We start from the raw sequence: 15722 nt of genomic DNA, 5'->3' as shown, positions 1-15722 counted from the left end.
AATCTAAAAAGTTGCCTTTTTACCCAAAACTAAAGATATAAAAATGTAGAGCTGTAACTAACGATTATTTTCATAATCGATTCATCTGTCGGTAATTTTCTCGATGCATCCGAGTAATCGTTTGCCCCATAAAATTTCAGAGAACGTTAAAATCAGTTGATCAGTCTTTGTCAAACCTGGAAATAATGAGGTTCTCAAATATCTTGTTTTTGTCCACAATCCAAAATGATACAGTTTAAATGATGAATGTGTTTTATGGAGCAAAGAAATTAAGAAAATATTCACATTTAAGGGGAGACTGCAACAAACACTCCACTCCCCCTCCCTTTCTCAAGATTGTGTGGACTTTCTCATACCAGAAACACTTTCACAACTCTCTCTCTCTCTCTCTCGTTCCCTCCTTCTTCTTCATTCTTTTATGCCTTGGGTTCATGTGGATGGATCTGAATTCTTTCTTTTCCATAATAATCTTTCACTTCAAAACGTGCGTTCAAGCTGCTGTAGCAACATGGTGGCGCAAGATGGCATCCTCCCTAAACCATGGCCCTTGCCTTTAACACATTAAAGGCTTATTCATTTTATTTAAAACCAAGTTGTACAGTTATACAAACATATTTATGCATAGTATAATGAATTCTGCCCCCCTAGATGTTACACACTGATCCTGGAGTTTAAAAACGCCTCTGAACAGTAGGCTGCAGGAGAAATCCCTGCTTTTCACTTCAAAGCTGTGACACACAGGCATACAAAGTCCATGGTCTCCATTCAGCAAAACCATACAAACACTCATTCATTCAGCATAGGCAGCTCTCTAATCAAAACAAATCTTCAGAGACAGAGGTGGAGTGGGACAGAGAGCGCGTGAGGCGCTCCAAATGTGGTGTCAATTAGCAGCCACAGATCAACGGTCCGGAGTGAAAGCAGCAGAAACAGGAAAGGCTCTGAATTAATCAAACAGGTCTGTTGTTGTTATGCTCTCTGTGATGTGGGACCAGGACTGAATGTTTTATCGGTCGGTTTTCAGCATCTTCAAAGATTTGGTCAACAATTAGGTTTTTAAATACAATGAGGCAACTTGTGCAAAGAGGCATTCAGTGTGCTGCTGGTTGTACCATTGTGAACACTGTGCTTGTGCTTGTTTTATGAAGATACAGGTACTGGATGCATCATGACCTGAAGACATGCAATGTTTTTTTCTGCTATTGTAAATATTTTAGGTTACTATCACCCTGCTTAGTCGGTCGGTTGGCCCCAGGTATCGAACTAGAGTTTCTCATTTAAGTTGAAATTACTCAATAATCTTCAGGATATTTGACATTTTGTCTCTCAGTGTTTGGCTTGAGGACTGTGAGATTGCCAACATTGATTTTGGAATGAATCCTGTGTCAACTGTTCAGTAATCACAACAGTTCAACTTCAAATGAACAGCTTATGAAATTGGCTGTATTTAAAGACAGACCGGATGACAGCTCTGCAAATGTGAAGCCAGAACTCCTCCACTGATTGATTATAATACTATGTTATATAATATAATGTTAACAGACTAAAACGTTGAAGTATGGCAATTATGATTTTTGTCATTTTAGGGTCAATTCTTATTGCCCTGATGTGTGTTTTGGTTGTCATTTATTTTCAAGATTTGGCTTGAATTAGTTACGAGGCTCCACCCCAATCACAATCAACTCAGCAGTGCATGATTATATGAAACAAATACTGTGTTTTAAACATTATATCATGTAAACACTTTTCCACATCCATGCACTGTACTGAGTTTTATTTAGTGAAGATATGTGCTTCACTCAGGTGTGACATCGCGTTTTTATGTGTTATATTTCCTCTGTGTGAAAAGTGCCATATAAATGAAGAGTGGTTGGTTGACTGATAGTTGGAACACTGGAACACACTATAATTATGAGCCACAATGTTACAGCTAAAAGAATGAGAATGAAATAGCTGACAAAACACAAAGTATAATAAAGAAAATACACTTTGGAAATAGCAGTGAAAGCAAACGTCTTTTTATTCACATAAATGAATGATATTTGTGATTATATGAAAACAGCATAAGGCATTAACGTCATTCATTACATTACATTACATTACATGTCATTTAGCAGACGCTTTTATCCAAAGCGACTTACAATAAGTGCATTTAAACATTTGGGTACAAATAAGAGCTAGAAGTAAGTAAGAGCTTCAAGTAAGCCAAACTATGAAGTGCTAGTTGTAAGTGCGATGTATACATTTCTTTTTTTGTCGTCATCATCGTCTTAGTCGAGGAGTCGTTTACTGTATTCTACATGTTACTTGTATGACCATCAGTGGGTGAGCTCAAAACTGCCTCTGACAACTTTAAATTACTTTAATACTGTGAATACAATAATTATGTACACATGTTAAAATGAAATGCTCCCAGTGTAAACAGTTGTTAACAACTTGTGCGTCACAGTTTTAATTTATTGTTTTTAGGTTTTTTTGTTCATTCGTTAAACTGTTCAGCTCATCACCTCAGTGTCAGTACCACTGAAGAGCTTTCCCGTAAAGAACAGCATGACCAATTAATCTCACATATCGTTGTACTGAAATGATGCAGTTCTGCTTTTGCGTAGCTATCATCAAGTACAATTACCTTTTCCTGCCACATGGAGTTCAGGAGTTCAGTCTATGTTGCACAAAGTCACAGAGCCCTTCTTAAACCAGAAGCCTGGGAAGAGTGGTTTTGTGAATTTGGCATAAAAGGTGTGGATGTGGCTCAGCTTTGCTGGTGTAACACTGTAATAACTCAGACGACCACCGTCCCAATCCAGAAACACTGCTATTTTCTGGCAAACCTCAGATTTAATACGAACCGTTTTGTTTCCAGTCTTGGCAGTGTATCCAGTCGCTGAGCATTCCAGACTCCATGATATGTCGTTGCACCCGAGGCCACCCCTTTTGTCCAATTGTCTGCCCACTTTTTCATATGCCACTGCAATGCCCACCCTTCCTGCCCACTCTACCTCCCAGTAGCAGAGGCCGGTTAAGCCTTTGTTTAGCATTTCAGATCTGTCACAAAAAATGTTAGTCCATTTACTTTTGTCCTGCTTCAAGGTGACATCCCTCTCCCTCACATCATCTGAAGTTTTTACTTTCTTGCCCAGTACAGAAAGCCTCCGGTTTGCTGTGTTTATATCAAACACCAAATCTACACCATCTAACAGAGAGACAAACAACACGTACAAGTCAGTGAGTTGAGTAGTTCTTGTGCAAGTAGTAGACTGCATAGATTTAAAGAAAAACATTAAGCATTGATTTGTTTTGCAACTGAATATATATGTATATATATATATATATATATATATATATATATATAGATATATATGTACAGTTTATATATATATATATATATATATATATATATATATATATAAATATATACATATGTATACATACGTGTGTGTATATACATATATATGTCAGACTCATATTAATAAACAATAACTTACATTTTTTCAGTCCTGGCTTTAACCGATGTATTCCACCATGGTCCAAACTGCACAAAATGAAGACAATTAAAAAAATCAAAATGACAGCAAAAGCCACTGAAAACAATCAATATATTTTAAGGTTGATCTTGTTCTGTTGTAAAGCATTTTAACAGGTACGTATAACAATTTAACTTAGCGTATGGAGAACTAGTGCATTTAACCTGAAATGAATGTAGTGATCCTGCTTTCCATCTACAATACTGTTGATACAGTGTCAATATAAGCAGTAGAACCAGTGACACACAAAAACACACAGTGCAATCGTAACGTACCACAGAGTGTTCAGTTTCTTTTTTGGATCATCTTTTATATCAGTCAGCATCTTTGACCCGTTGTCACCTGGATGATTATAACTGAGATCCAGTTGCTTCAGGTGGGAATGTTTGTTGGAATTTAGAGCTGAGGCTATAGCAGAGCAGCCTTTCTCTGTCACCTGACAGCCTGCTAGACTACACACACACAAACACAAACACATTTTACATGTTATTCTTTCTGATTTCCACATCCTCCTAAATTCTACTACTAAGCATATGTACTGGTTATAATTAAATAGCAATTCATAACATGATAGAATTTTTTTTAACAAAGATATTTAATTGCTGACAAATGTTTTGCCACATATTTGTAAAATAAACAGTGTGCATAAGTATGTTTTTCCTAAAGATTTATAAAGCAATTAAAATTAAAAGTTTCTTCAACATTCACTCAAGAGCAGAAGACTTACATTCAAACATCAATGTAAATGTGTGTGTGGTCTCTACCACTCACCATGAATCATATAGTAACTTCAGTATACACTTACTTAACAGTCTCTAGTAGGCAATGCAAACTCCCCAGGCCTTCAGCAAGCAGCTCCACACCTGAATCCAGCAGATCATTATGATTCAGATCCAGCTTTGTGAGATTAGAGGATGAAGAACTGAGCACTGAGGATGTTAGACCTTTACAAGACTCCTCAGAGAGCTTGCACCAACTCAACCTGTGAAGAGAAACCGTTTTAGTTGGTTACTGTTTGGCAGGTGCTAGTTCTCACAATATGCAGGTTAGTTGAATGTGCCTGAGACAGTATGATCTTGTTGTTTTCCTCCATTTTAAAATTGTATTGTAATACGTTACTGTGGATTTATTGAAGTAGCTCTTCCCTACTGTAATGGCTAATAAGGATCCTAATAAACTAAACCGAACTAACCAACAGAACCAGATCCAGTCTCATCGATACGAAACATTTGATTTCAGCGATTTACATACTGTGTAAGTGCAACTTGCTGAGTGTCTGCTCTATGCGTAAGCAAATGAAGGATTTGAAATCACTGACAAATCAGTGCCCCCTAATAAAGAGCTGAAAAAGATTTTATTAAAGAGGAGCATGATACGACCTTAAGAAAGATAATCCTTTAAAAATTCTGGTTTCCATAATTCTGAAATAATTCTATTTTGTTTTACATTGCAAGTTGAAATCAAATATGCAAGAAGAGTACTTTTTAAAGTAGGCTACTTACAAAGCTGTTTTAGCTACTTTGACGACTGGCAACATTCCCAGAAGAACCTTCTCTGATTTCTGGTACTTCTTCAGATCAAACACATCAAGATTCTCATCTGACATCAGCAGAACAAAAGTCAGAGCTGACCACTGGGAGGCAGAGAACTTTTCAAATGGCAGTGTTTCTGATTGCAGGTACTTCCTAACTTCATTTACGAGAGAGTGATCGTTCAGCTCATTCAAACAGTGGAAAAGGTTGAGGTTTTTATCTGAATCCTTGATTTCGTCACTGATCTTCCCTTTGATGTAATCAATTGTTTCCTCATTTGTCTCGTTGTTTTGGGACTTTTCCAGCAACCCGTACAGTAAGTCTTGATTGTTCTCCTGAGAAAGACCAAGCAGGAAGCGAAGGAACAGATCCCAGTCTCCATTTTTACTGTCTAAAGCCTTGTCCACTGCTGTCTTGTAGAAGTCTGACGCAGAAAAGGCTGCAGCTGCTGAAGCTTGCTTCATTAGCAGATTTTCACCACTGTTTTTGAATGTATAAAACACATGAAGAGCTGCCAGGAACTCTTGAATGCTCAGATGGACAAAACAGAAAAAGTCCTTCTGCAGCACACTACACTCTCGTTTGACCTGAGTAAATAACCCAGAGAAGATCGCAGACTTTACGTCAACGTGACCTGGCAGGTCTTCTTGCGTGAAGAGAAAGTTTCCTTTCTCTGTCTCTTCAAAGGCGAGTTGTGCCAAAGATAAGATTGTTTCCTTGTTTCTTTCGTTCCAGCAAGAATCAGTCTTGTCTTTTTCATACTTCACATTAGCCTGTCTGCATTGCAGCAAGAGAAAGCATATGTACATGTCAGTCAAAGTCTTGGGCATCTCCTCTTCTGGGTGTCGTTGCACAAAGTCCTCCAGAACCTTTGCAGTGATCCAACAAAAGACTGGGATGTGACACATGATGAAAAGGCTCCTCGATGTCTTGATATGTGAAAAGATTCCCTCGAAATCTTTATCGAATCTCTTCTTGAAGTACTCCTGCTTGTGTTCATCATTAAATCCTCGCACCTCTGTAACCCGCTGAACTTTATCAGCAGGGATATTATTGGATGCGGCTGGTCGGGAGGTGATCCAGATTTGGGCTTTAGGAAGCAAGTTGCCTTTGATAAGGTTTGCCAGCAGCACATTCACTGTGCTTTCCTTTTTCACATCTGCTAAATGAATACTTTCACTGAAGTTTAGATCACAGCGACATTCATCAAGACCATCCAGGACAATCAGAATTTGGTACTTGTCATAGTTGGTTATTTCTGATGTCTTCATAATGGGAAAGAACTGATGAATAAGTTCCTCAAAACTGTATTCTCCACCTTTCATCAGATTCAGCTCCCGGAAAGGAAGTGGAAATATGAAGTTGATGTTTTTATTAACACCACCTTCAGCCCAGTCCAGGATGAACTTCATTGATGCAAATGATTTTCCAATCCCTGCCACTCCTAATGTTAGAGCAGTTCTAATTGGTATATTTTCACCACATGCAGGTTTGAAGATTTCATGACATTCAATGTTGATTTCTTCTTTCACTGGTTTGAATTTTGCCTCTTGAACTTGTCTGGTTTCATGTTGAACATTGACCTCTCCCCTCTCTCCTGTTATGATGTAGAGAGGTGTGTAGATATTATTCAGAAGAGCAGACGTTTTCTGCTGATCAATCCCCTCTCCTACCCAGGTATATTTCTCCTTCAGCTGGGATTTAAGTTTCCTTTGACTTGCGACATCAGGCTTCTCTGTAAAAGACGACTGACATGAATAAATAAAGAATTTCTGTTGTGATGCAATAGTGTAGCACTGTAGCGTAACACAAGTAAAGGTAGTGGTCACCTATTAAATCAATTGACTTGACACATTATGAAGCACATTAACATTTAGTGTCCTGTGTTGAAAACTGTGTTATAAAAGTGTTATTAAATCAATTCAACATAGCTCAGTTGCACTTGTGAAATGCTGGGATGTGAATGTACCCATACTTCTCCTCTCATGTGTTTACCTCGTATTTCTGTTGTCCTGTCAAATATGCCGTCGGGCAGATCTTTCAGAGGTGAAGGTCCAGAGATTAACCAGAGTTTGGCAGAAGGGAACAGGTTTCCTTGGATGAGGTTTGTCAGGAGCACACCCACAGGTGCTCGTTTTGTGACATCTTTAATCATGTCACTCTTAAAGTCGAGAGGAAGTTGACAGGAGTCCAGTTCATCCAAGAGAAATATAACTTTGAAACTTTCATAGTCAGAGATTACTGACTTTTTGGTTTCCTGAAAGAACTCATTAATAAGTTCTCTCATGCTGGGTGTTTTGTCTTTTATCGAATTAAGTTGACTGAGGTTCAGTGCAAATAGAAGTTCCTCATCTTTAAAAGATTTTAAACCTAACCATGACTTGTTTTTTTTAGTCCACTCTTCAATGAATTTCTCCACATAGAAGGTTTTGCCAATATCCGGTTGTTTGATTGTCAACACCTTCTTGATTTTCTTCTTTTTTTCATCATTGAAGATATCAGATATCTTATCTACTCTTGTCACTGACCTTGGCAGTGTCTTTTCATTTTTGTCTTCAACCTCACCAGCACTGTTTTCTCTAATAATGTGTTCGATATTTTCTTGGTTAGGATGGGTTTCATCTCTAGTTTGAGCATTTTCTCTAGAATATCTTTCCCATAGTTTTGATATCAGCTGCTTTCTGCGCTCTGAGGTCTCTGAATGAACAGAAAAATTCAGCATATTAAGAAACTTTTGTAGTATTTTCTGATCATAATAACATTCGTCAAGAAAAAACAGTAAGACATGAATGCCAATATATTATTAGCTATGGAAGTGTTAAGTTTCTTACCTCGACATTCAGTCACTTTGTGAATATACTCAGGTGGAATCTTGTCCACTCCTGAAGGTTGAGTGATGATCCAGAGTCGGGCAGAGGGGAGCAGCTTCCCCTTGATGAGGCTTGTTAGCAGCACATCGATTGAGGCCTGCTCTTTTATGTCAGTCAAGTCCTCTTTCTTTTCAAAGTCAAGGTCAAGTTCACATTTCTCCAGGCCGTCGAGGACAAAGGCTATTTTAAATTCACCATAGATGGGAACTGTATGTTGTTCAATGTCACCGAAAAAATTATTAAGGAGATCTTCCATGCTTTGAAACTTGTCTCTTTTTGAATTTAGTTCATCGAAATCATATGTCACTATCAAGTCAATGTGTTTGTTGGATTTTCCTTTTGCCCAGTCAACAATCATCTGCTTTGTCTTGAATGTTTTGCCTATTCCATCTACACCCTTTGTCAGCACTGTTCGCATTGCATGGTCCTTTGAAGGTTTGAATATTTTATTGTAGTTTTTCAGTTGCTTATTCTTTTTTTTGGCAGCTTTTATCTCAAAGAGGTCTGTGTTGGATTTGTTTTTACTCTCATCCCCATAGTCATCCCCATACATTCTGAGGATTCTCTTCTTCAGGAGTGCTGGCAGTGTGTTGTGTTGGTCATTTGTTTCTAATGAGAAAAAAGACAATAGAGATATAAGGACACTATAAATAACACTGTAGTTATTTTGGACTTAATATAATGCAAACTAGCACACAATGCTAGCTAAACCCAGAGACTGGCTATGAATATAGAATGTTGAAAACTGTATGTTTTAGTACCATATTCTTCAGGGTTAGGGATGAAGTTGAGAGGGTCATCCGTTCTCTTTTGACGACGTGACTGGAAAGAACTTAAGCGCAGACAAAACATTATAACTTCAGCGGAGAGAAAGCAGTTCCCACTCATGTTGTTTAGATGTTAGCTTTTTATTTTTTAATTTTGAAGATAACATTTTGCTTTTATAGGATGTACTGTATCTCTGTTTGTGGGAGAGACTGGTCTCTGTTTCTCAAATGGGCTCAGACATAAATATTGTAGAAAATTACTTTATAATCAAACCGTAAAATGTATTTATAACATCTTTCACCAGTGTTGTACTGATAAAGTCTGGATTTAGTCCTGATTTAGTCCTGGCCTTAAACAGTGATGACTTGGACAAGAGCATTGAAATTATTAATATTTGCACTCATGTCTTACCTTGGTTGGTCATCTTTGTTGATAGGTTTGCTGATAGACCTGTCACTTGCCATAGAAGCACTGCTGGCTGCAGAAGACCCTGATCCTTTTCTGTTAGGCCAGTTTGGAGACACAGATTGTGGAAATACAGCTGCAGTCAATGTTCAGTCAGGAAAACTACTCTTTTGTCTTCTACTGTTTTGCACATCCTCCACCTCCCCATCAAAGCCCAGTCTTGGCAGATTCATATCATCATCATGCATCAGTCTCAGCAAGTCATACCAGCATCATCATCGGTGTCTGGACTCTTTCACATGGCATTCACCTAGTTGCACTTGTGTCAATCAGACTCAATCATCACATATCTTCTGTAATCTGTCTTAACTGTTTCTATTCACTTCACTAGTCAAAATCTCTAACAATATCAAAATTTAAGCCTCAAATTTTAAACATGTTTCATATTATATTAGAACTTTAATGTGTAATTTACAGTGTGTTACTGACTTTTGGGTGAGACTCAAATCACGCATTGTTTTACTTCCTAACAAACAGGAGGTGCCATGGTATGGAAGTAAATCCGTGCCATCTTGAATTCGATTTCTAAGACTGAATTTTTTTTTGCCTTTGATTTTTCTTTTCAACGTTAAAATAAATTCAGTGTAAAAGAATACAATGTCTAAAAAAAACCATTCGCAAAAAAATCAGTGTCAAAAAATTCAGTCACAAAAAAATCTGTGTCAAAAAATTCAGTCACAAAAAATTCAGTGTAAAAAAATTAAAGAGAAAAAAAGTCAAGAGAGCCAGCGTCAACATACCGGACACCAGGGAGAAGCAATCGATCCGATCTGAAACAATTCAGTGTTAGAAATTCAAATTTTCCCCGAGCCCCGTTCGCGCAGATAAAGGAGTTGGAATTGTGACTTGTGACAATAACTGAGTAGCGCCCGGGGAGCAATGGGGGTTGGGTACCTTGCTCAGGGGTACCCCAGCCCTTTCGACCTGGTGGGGACTTGAACCGGCGACCTGCCGGTTACAAGCCAAGTTCCCTTTCCACTTGGCCACAGGCTGCCACTTTCTTTTTTTTTTTTTTTTTTTTTTTTTTTAATTTTAGATTTTATTTTAATTTAATTTAGCGTCTCCTAGTGACTTTTAGGACACAGCCAGTAGCTACTTTCCTTACTGATGAGTTGGCAACACTGCTTACCTGGGTTCATCATGAGTGAAGTTGATGGGCTTGCCCATGGATCTGTCACTTTTTAAAGAAACATCGCTTTTTATAGGAGAGTCTGGCCTTTCTGTAACAAACTGGCTGTAAATACAAAAATTGTTTAAAGTTTTGTTCATTGTCAAAGCTTTACATATTCAGCTGTATTTTAGTCTTTTAATGTGCTACGTTTGTTCAGACTGTTTTCCCTTTATCCCCAAATCCAATTCTCTCCAAGTCCCAATATTATCATAATTGCTGTATCTTACCCTGGTTCATCATGAGTGAAGTTGATGGGCTTGCCCATGGATCTGTCACTTTTTAAAGAAACACAGCTGTTTATAGGAGAGTCTGGCCTTTCTGTAACAAACTGGCTGTAAATACAAAAATTGTTTAAAGTTTTGTTCATTGTCAAAGCTTTACATATTCAGCTGTATTTTAGTCTTTTAATGTGCTACGTTTGTTCAGACTGTTTTCCCTTTATCCCCAAATCCAATTCTCTCCAAGTCCCAATATTATCATAATTGCTGTATCTTACCTTTGTTCATCATGAGTGAAGTTGATGGGCTTGCCCATGGATCTGTCACTTTTTAAAGAAACATCGCTTTTTATAGGAGAGTCTGGCCTTTCTGTAACAAACTGGCTGTAAATACAAAAATTGTTTAAAGTTTTGTTCATTGTCAAAGCTTTACATATTCAGCTGTATTTTAGTCTTTTAATGTGCTACGTTTGTTCAGACTGTTTTCCCTTTATCCCCAAATCCAATTCTCTCCAAGTCCCAATATTATCATAATTGCTGTATCTTACCCTGGTTCATCATGAGTGAAGTTGATGGGCTTGCCCATGGATCTGTCACTTTTTAAAGAAACACAGCTGTTTATAGGAGAGTCTGGCCTTTCTGTAACAAACTGGCTGTAAATACAAAAATTGTTTAAAGTTTTGTTCATTGTCAAAGCTTTACATATTCAGCTGTATTTTAGTCTTTTAATGTGCTGCGTTTGTTCAGACTGTTTTCCCTTTATCCCCAAATCCAATTCTCTCCAAGTCCCAATATTATCATAATTGCTGTATCTTACCCTGGTTCATCATGAGTGAAGTTGATGGGCTTGCCCATGGATCTGTCACTTTTTAAAGAAACACCGCTGTTTATAGGAGAGTCTGGCCTTTCTGTCACAAACTGGCTGTAAATACAAAAATTGTTTAAAGTTTTGTTCATTGTCAAAGCTTTACATATTCAGCTGTATTTTAGTCTTTTAATGTACTACTTTTGTTCAGACTGTTTTCCCTTTATCCCCAAATCCAATTCTCTCCAAGTCCCAATATTATCATAATTGCTGTATCTTACCTTTGTTCATCATGAGTGAAGTTGATGGGCTTGCCCATGGATCGGTCACTTTTTAAAGAAACACCGCTGTTTATAGGAGAGTCTGGCCTTTCTGTCACAAACTGGCTGTAAATACAAAAATTGTTTAAAGTTTTGTTCATTGTCAAAGCTTTACATATTCAGCTGTATTTTAGTCTTTTAATGTACTACTTTTGTTCAGACTGTTTTCCCTTTATCCCCAAATCCAATTCTCTCCAAGTCCCAATATTATCATAATTGCTGTATCTTACCTTTGTTCATCATGAGTGAAGTTGATGGGCTTGCCCATGGATCTGTCACTTTTTAAAGAAACACCGCTGTTTAAAGGAGAGTCTGGCCTTTCTGTCACAAACTCGCTGTAAACAGTGAAGATAATCATTCAGTTAATAATTTCTTAATAGTCTTTTTACTGAGCATTGAAATTATGAAATATTGCCCTTATGTCAAAGACCTATATTCAACATAGAAGTATTTTTTTATTGTTTTAAGGCTGCTGTGAACTAGTGACTTATGTTTGTCTTGTAGAATACAAAAGGAAATGTCTCTTGTAACTATGTGAATAGTTTATCTGTTATCTTTTTGTTGTGAGGCAACAGTGCCAGCCACTGCCCCACCCATGTCACGTGTCTATTGTAGACCTTTTTTATTTGTACATCAGCTCTAACTGAAGTACTAGCACATAGTAGAGCGCAGTCTTTGCTGTTCGCGATGCCAGCACACTTCCAGCACTGACATCCAGCCTAAGACATAAAAAAACAACAACTTTTTAGCCAATTAACAGACGGCTCACCATATAACTCTTAGCCTAACAATATGTTTACAATTTTTTCTCACTCTTGTACAGAATGGTAACTGAAGTTTGCCTCACTTTCTAAACCACTCACTCTCCACTCTAAAAAGTCCAATCAGGAATTTTACATCATGACAGAGTTGTTGAGCCATGTCTGCCTCCGTCTGTAAGATTAAAGGCATTATTTTTCTGATAACTGTGATTAAAAATATCGTCCTTGAGTCCCTGACTGTAACCTTATTTCCCCCAGCAGGGGTGAGGATGAAGAAGTCAGTGCTGACTCTCTGTCAGTACCTCATATAACCACACTTTAATATAAAAACAGACCTATTACTTTTACAGTGTAATATTGCACTATGCACTTACTCCTCAGTTGATGTGGCCATGACTTGTCCGTCAGGCACCTTGGTTTTTCTCTCATGTGAAGCTGAGGGTTGAGGCTGTTTTTTTCTTCCTCTGTTACATTTTTCAAGCTCCTTGTCTTTTTCACCAGGTTACAGTTGTAGTGAAGATGATTTGCTTCATTCATTCATTCACTTTGTTTTCCAGATGTATTGTATTGGCTGGTTGGTGAGAAGATTCTCAGATCCACTCGTTGCCTTACATACTGTAAAAATACAAAAATGTTATTTTGAATTAGTTTGATAATGTAATATTGTAGCGTAGCTACGTTTAAGAGCACGCCCCCATCCAGTGTGTTTACGTTGGTTCAGCGCCGGAAGTGAAGAGTGGTGTGTGAGAGACATGTACTGTGGCTGCAAAAGAGTTATGCAATAGTGATGGGAAGTTCGACTCTTCTTACTGACTCGGATCTTTTACTCTCGGACAGTAAATTTAACTAATCTTTTTTTGAGTCATTTCGTTCATTTCGTTCATTTTTACAGCGGTTGGCGCTGTATCCCTCTTGTGGGCGTTGTAAAAAAAAAGACTGCGGTTCTCAAACACTTAACATGGTTTGCTTCAGCTGACAAAGTATAATAAACAAAATGCCATAAGCAATTCAAACCATATGAAACCCTAGGAAAGCAAATACACACCTCAATAAAGTGACTTGTGTCCTGTATCCTTTCTGCCATTGTTGTTTAACAGCACAACAGTGACTAGGTAGCTGTCACGTGACCTAAGGACCGACGCTCGCCCAGTTGAGTGAATCCTGAACTAATCATTTCTGTTTCCTTTCCTGCTGAGGTTAAGCAGCTGCCTGCCATCGTGTGGCGAAAGAAGGTACTGCATGAAAATAAACGAACGAACCACTCGGTTGAGTGAATCCTGAACTAATCATTTCTGTTTCCTGTCCTGCTGACTGAACGTATGCAGCGGTCTGCCATGTGGCGAAGGAAGGTACTGCATGAAAATGAACGAACGAACCACTCAGTTGAGTGAATCCTGAACTAATCATTTCTGTTTCCTGTCCTGCTGACTGAGCTTATGCAGCTGTCTGCCATGTGGCGAAGGAAGGTACTGCATGAAAATGAACGAATCACTCACTGAGATGACTCATTACTCCCGAGTCATATAAAAGATTAGTTAATTTTGAACGAAACGTTCACGAACGACACATCACTATTATGCAATCAATATAGCCGGGAACGGCGAAAGAGAGAACACGTCTCCTCGTCACTTGAGAGTGTTACAATATATTCAGATTCAGAAAACTGTATTCATGCCCAAAGGACAATTCGATTTATACAGTCCACTGGCTAGTAAGTCCAACCGAAACCTACGCCCTTGGTTCTTGTGCACAGCTGTAAAAACAGCGCCTACAGCGTCACCGTTGGCGCACAGCTTCTCTACTCGATCATGTCTTTTTACATTTGTGCACGTCAACCTGGTTTGAAAAAACACGATCCTCGGCCACAGCTCCTAATTTAAGAACGACTATATCTGGAGAGGCACATATTTATAGTTAGAACAATTCAGGCGAACATGACGTACATTAAAGCTGCTGAATACGAATCAGACCGCGGTGAAATCAGTTTCAGGTTGGATATTCAACGGACATTCGCTCCAGATTCAACGACACCCCTCTCCCTCTCCACCCCGAGATAGGTGCACGATCACGGCTTGTTCAAAGTCCGACCCATCGCTCTTGACTTCCGTGGTCTTATTTAGGGACCGTCAAAAAATTACTCTTGAAAAGCCAATATTTACATAAAAATTGAGAAAAACATATATACGAGGTACTAAAATGGAATAAAAAGAGATGTGTCCTGACAAGGCAGTCTAGCACTATGGCCCTATACTGATTTGGCGTCTTTAGGTCACATGGCCTGGAAGCTATTGAGCTAAAATGCTAATATTTACATTAAAAAAATTATAAAACATTTGGGAAGTATTTAAATGGAATAAAAATAGGTGTGTCCTGACTAGGTACCCTTAGCAAAAAGTAGTATACTTGAAGTTTATTTTATTAAGTATGCTTGAGTATAAGTATAAGTGTATCAAGTATACTATAGACCATGTACTTGTAGTGTACTAGAAAGTGTACTAATTTAATACTTCTTCGGACTAAATTGGAACATTTTTAGTTTATTATAGTATACTTTAAGTATCACTTTAAGTTTACAAAAGTACACTTACAAGTATACAACAAGTACACTAGGTATATACTTCTAGTCCACTGAATTATACTTTAAGTATCATTTTAAGTTTACAAAAGTATACTTTCAAGTATACAAGAAGTGCACTAGGTATATACTTCTAGTCCACATTTTAGTTTATTAAATTATACTTTAAGTATCATTTTAAGTTTACAAAGTATACTTTCAAGTATACAAGAAGTACACTAGGTATATACTTCTAGTCCACATTTTAGTTTATTGAATTATACTTTAAGTATTATTATAAGTTTACAAAAGTACACTTTCAAGTATACAAGAAGTACACTAGGTATATACTTCTAGTCCACATTTTAGTTTATTGAATTATACTTTAAGTATTATTTTAAGTTTACAAAAGTACACTTTCAAGTATACAACAAGTATACTCATCTATATATCACTAGTGTACTAGTGTGTACTAGTGTGACGACCCCGAGTGGCCGGGGTTGTGTAGGTGTGTCTCTCTCCCTTTCTCTTTGTTTCACACAGGCAGGCAGGCAATCAAGCCTATGCATCACAGGTGCGTGCAGTTACCAAGGAGGCGGGGCTGTGCCTTTAAAGCCCTACAGTCCAGCCGTGCTCTCTCTCACCATTTCCAGCCTGGCGTCCTGCAGCTCACATTGTTTTGTTCTTAGTTTCACATCCAACACTCACACACATCCATACACCTGCATTTACAAC

At 37.9% G+C, this 15722-nt stretch overlaps 1 protein-coding gene across 2 annotated transcripts; it reads right to left on the bottom strand.

The window, feature by feature from the left end:
* Window positions 1-2244: 2244 nt before the first annotated feature.
* LOC131468483 (uncharacterized) lies at window positions 2245-14550 on the bottom strand. Of its 2 annotated transcripts, none has more exons than XM_058642785.1 (18): window positions 14377-14550; window positions 12808-13048; window positions 11903-12007; window positions 11634-11738; window positions 11365-11469; window positions 11096-11200; window positions 10827-10931; window positions 10558-10662; window positions 10289-10393; window positions 9106-9195; window positions 8688-8758; window positions 7888-8535; window positions 7052-7753; window positions 5027-6791; window positions 4330-4506; window positions 3800-3976; window positions 3486-3532; window positions 2245-3193 (listed from the first exon to the last, which is right to left on the bottom strand). In XM_058642785.1, the coding sequence occupies exons 2-18, from the start codon at window positions 12825-12827 to the stop codon at window positions 2658-2660; spliced, it is 4968 nt and encodes a 1655-aa protein (XP_058498768.1). In that variant the 5' UTR covers window positions 12828-13048; window positions 14377-14550; the 3' UTR covers window positions 2245-2657. The 2 variants fall into 2 exon arrangements, with proteins under 2 accessions (XP_058498768.1, XP_058498769.1); XM_058642786.1 differs by lacking the exon at window positions 14377-14550 and adding an exon at window positions 13479-14357.
* Between the last annotated feature and the right edge of the window lie 1172 nt (window positions 14551-15722).

This window comes from Solea solea, chromosome 11 (assembly GCF_958295425.1).
Source record: "Solea solea chromosome 11, fSolSol10.1, whole genome shotgun sequence".
Classification (NCBI taxonomy): domain Eukaryota; kingdom Metazoa; phylum Chordata; class Actinopteri; order Pleuronectiformes; family Soleidae; genus Solea; species Solea solea.
The sequence above is the reverse complement of the archived record's forward strand: the minus strand, read 5'-3'. Positions and strand labels throughout refer to the sequence as shown.

Excerpts from the sequence above, each read along its gene's own strand:
- LOC131468483 (XM_058642785.1), bottom strand. The coding sequence starts at position 12,827 with ATGGCCACATCAACTGAGGA. Across the intron at positions 11,739-11,902 it reads TTCACTCATGATGAACAAAG|CCAGTTTGTGACAGAAAGGC; the intron begins GTAAGATACAGC and ends TTGTATTTACAG. Across the intron at positions 10,394-10,557 it reads TTCACTCATGATGAACCAGG|CCAGTTTGTTACAGAAAGGC; the intron begins GTAAGATACAGC and ends TTGTATTTACAG.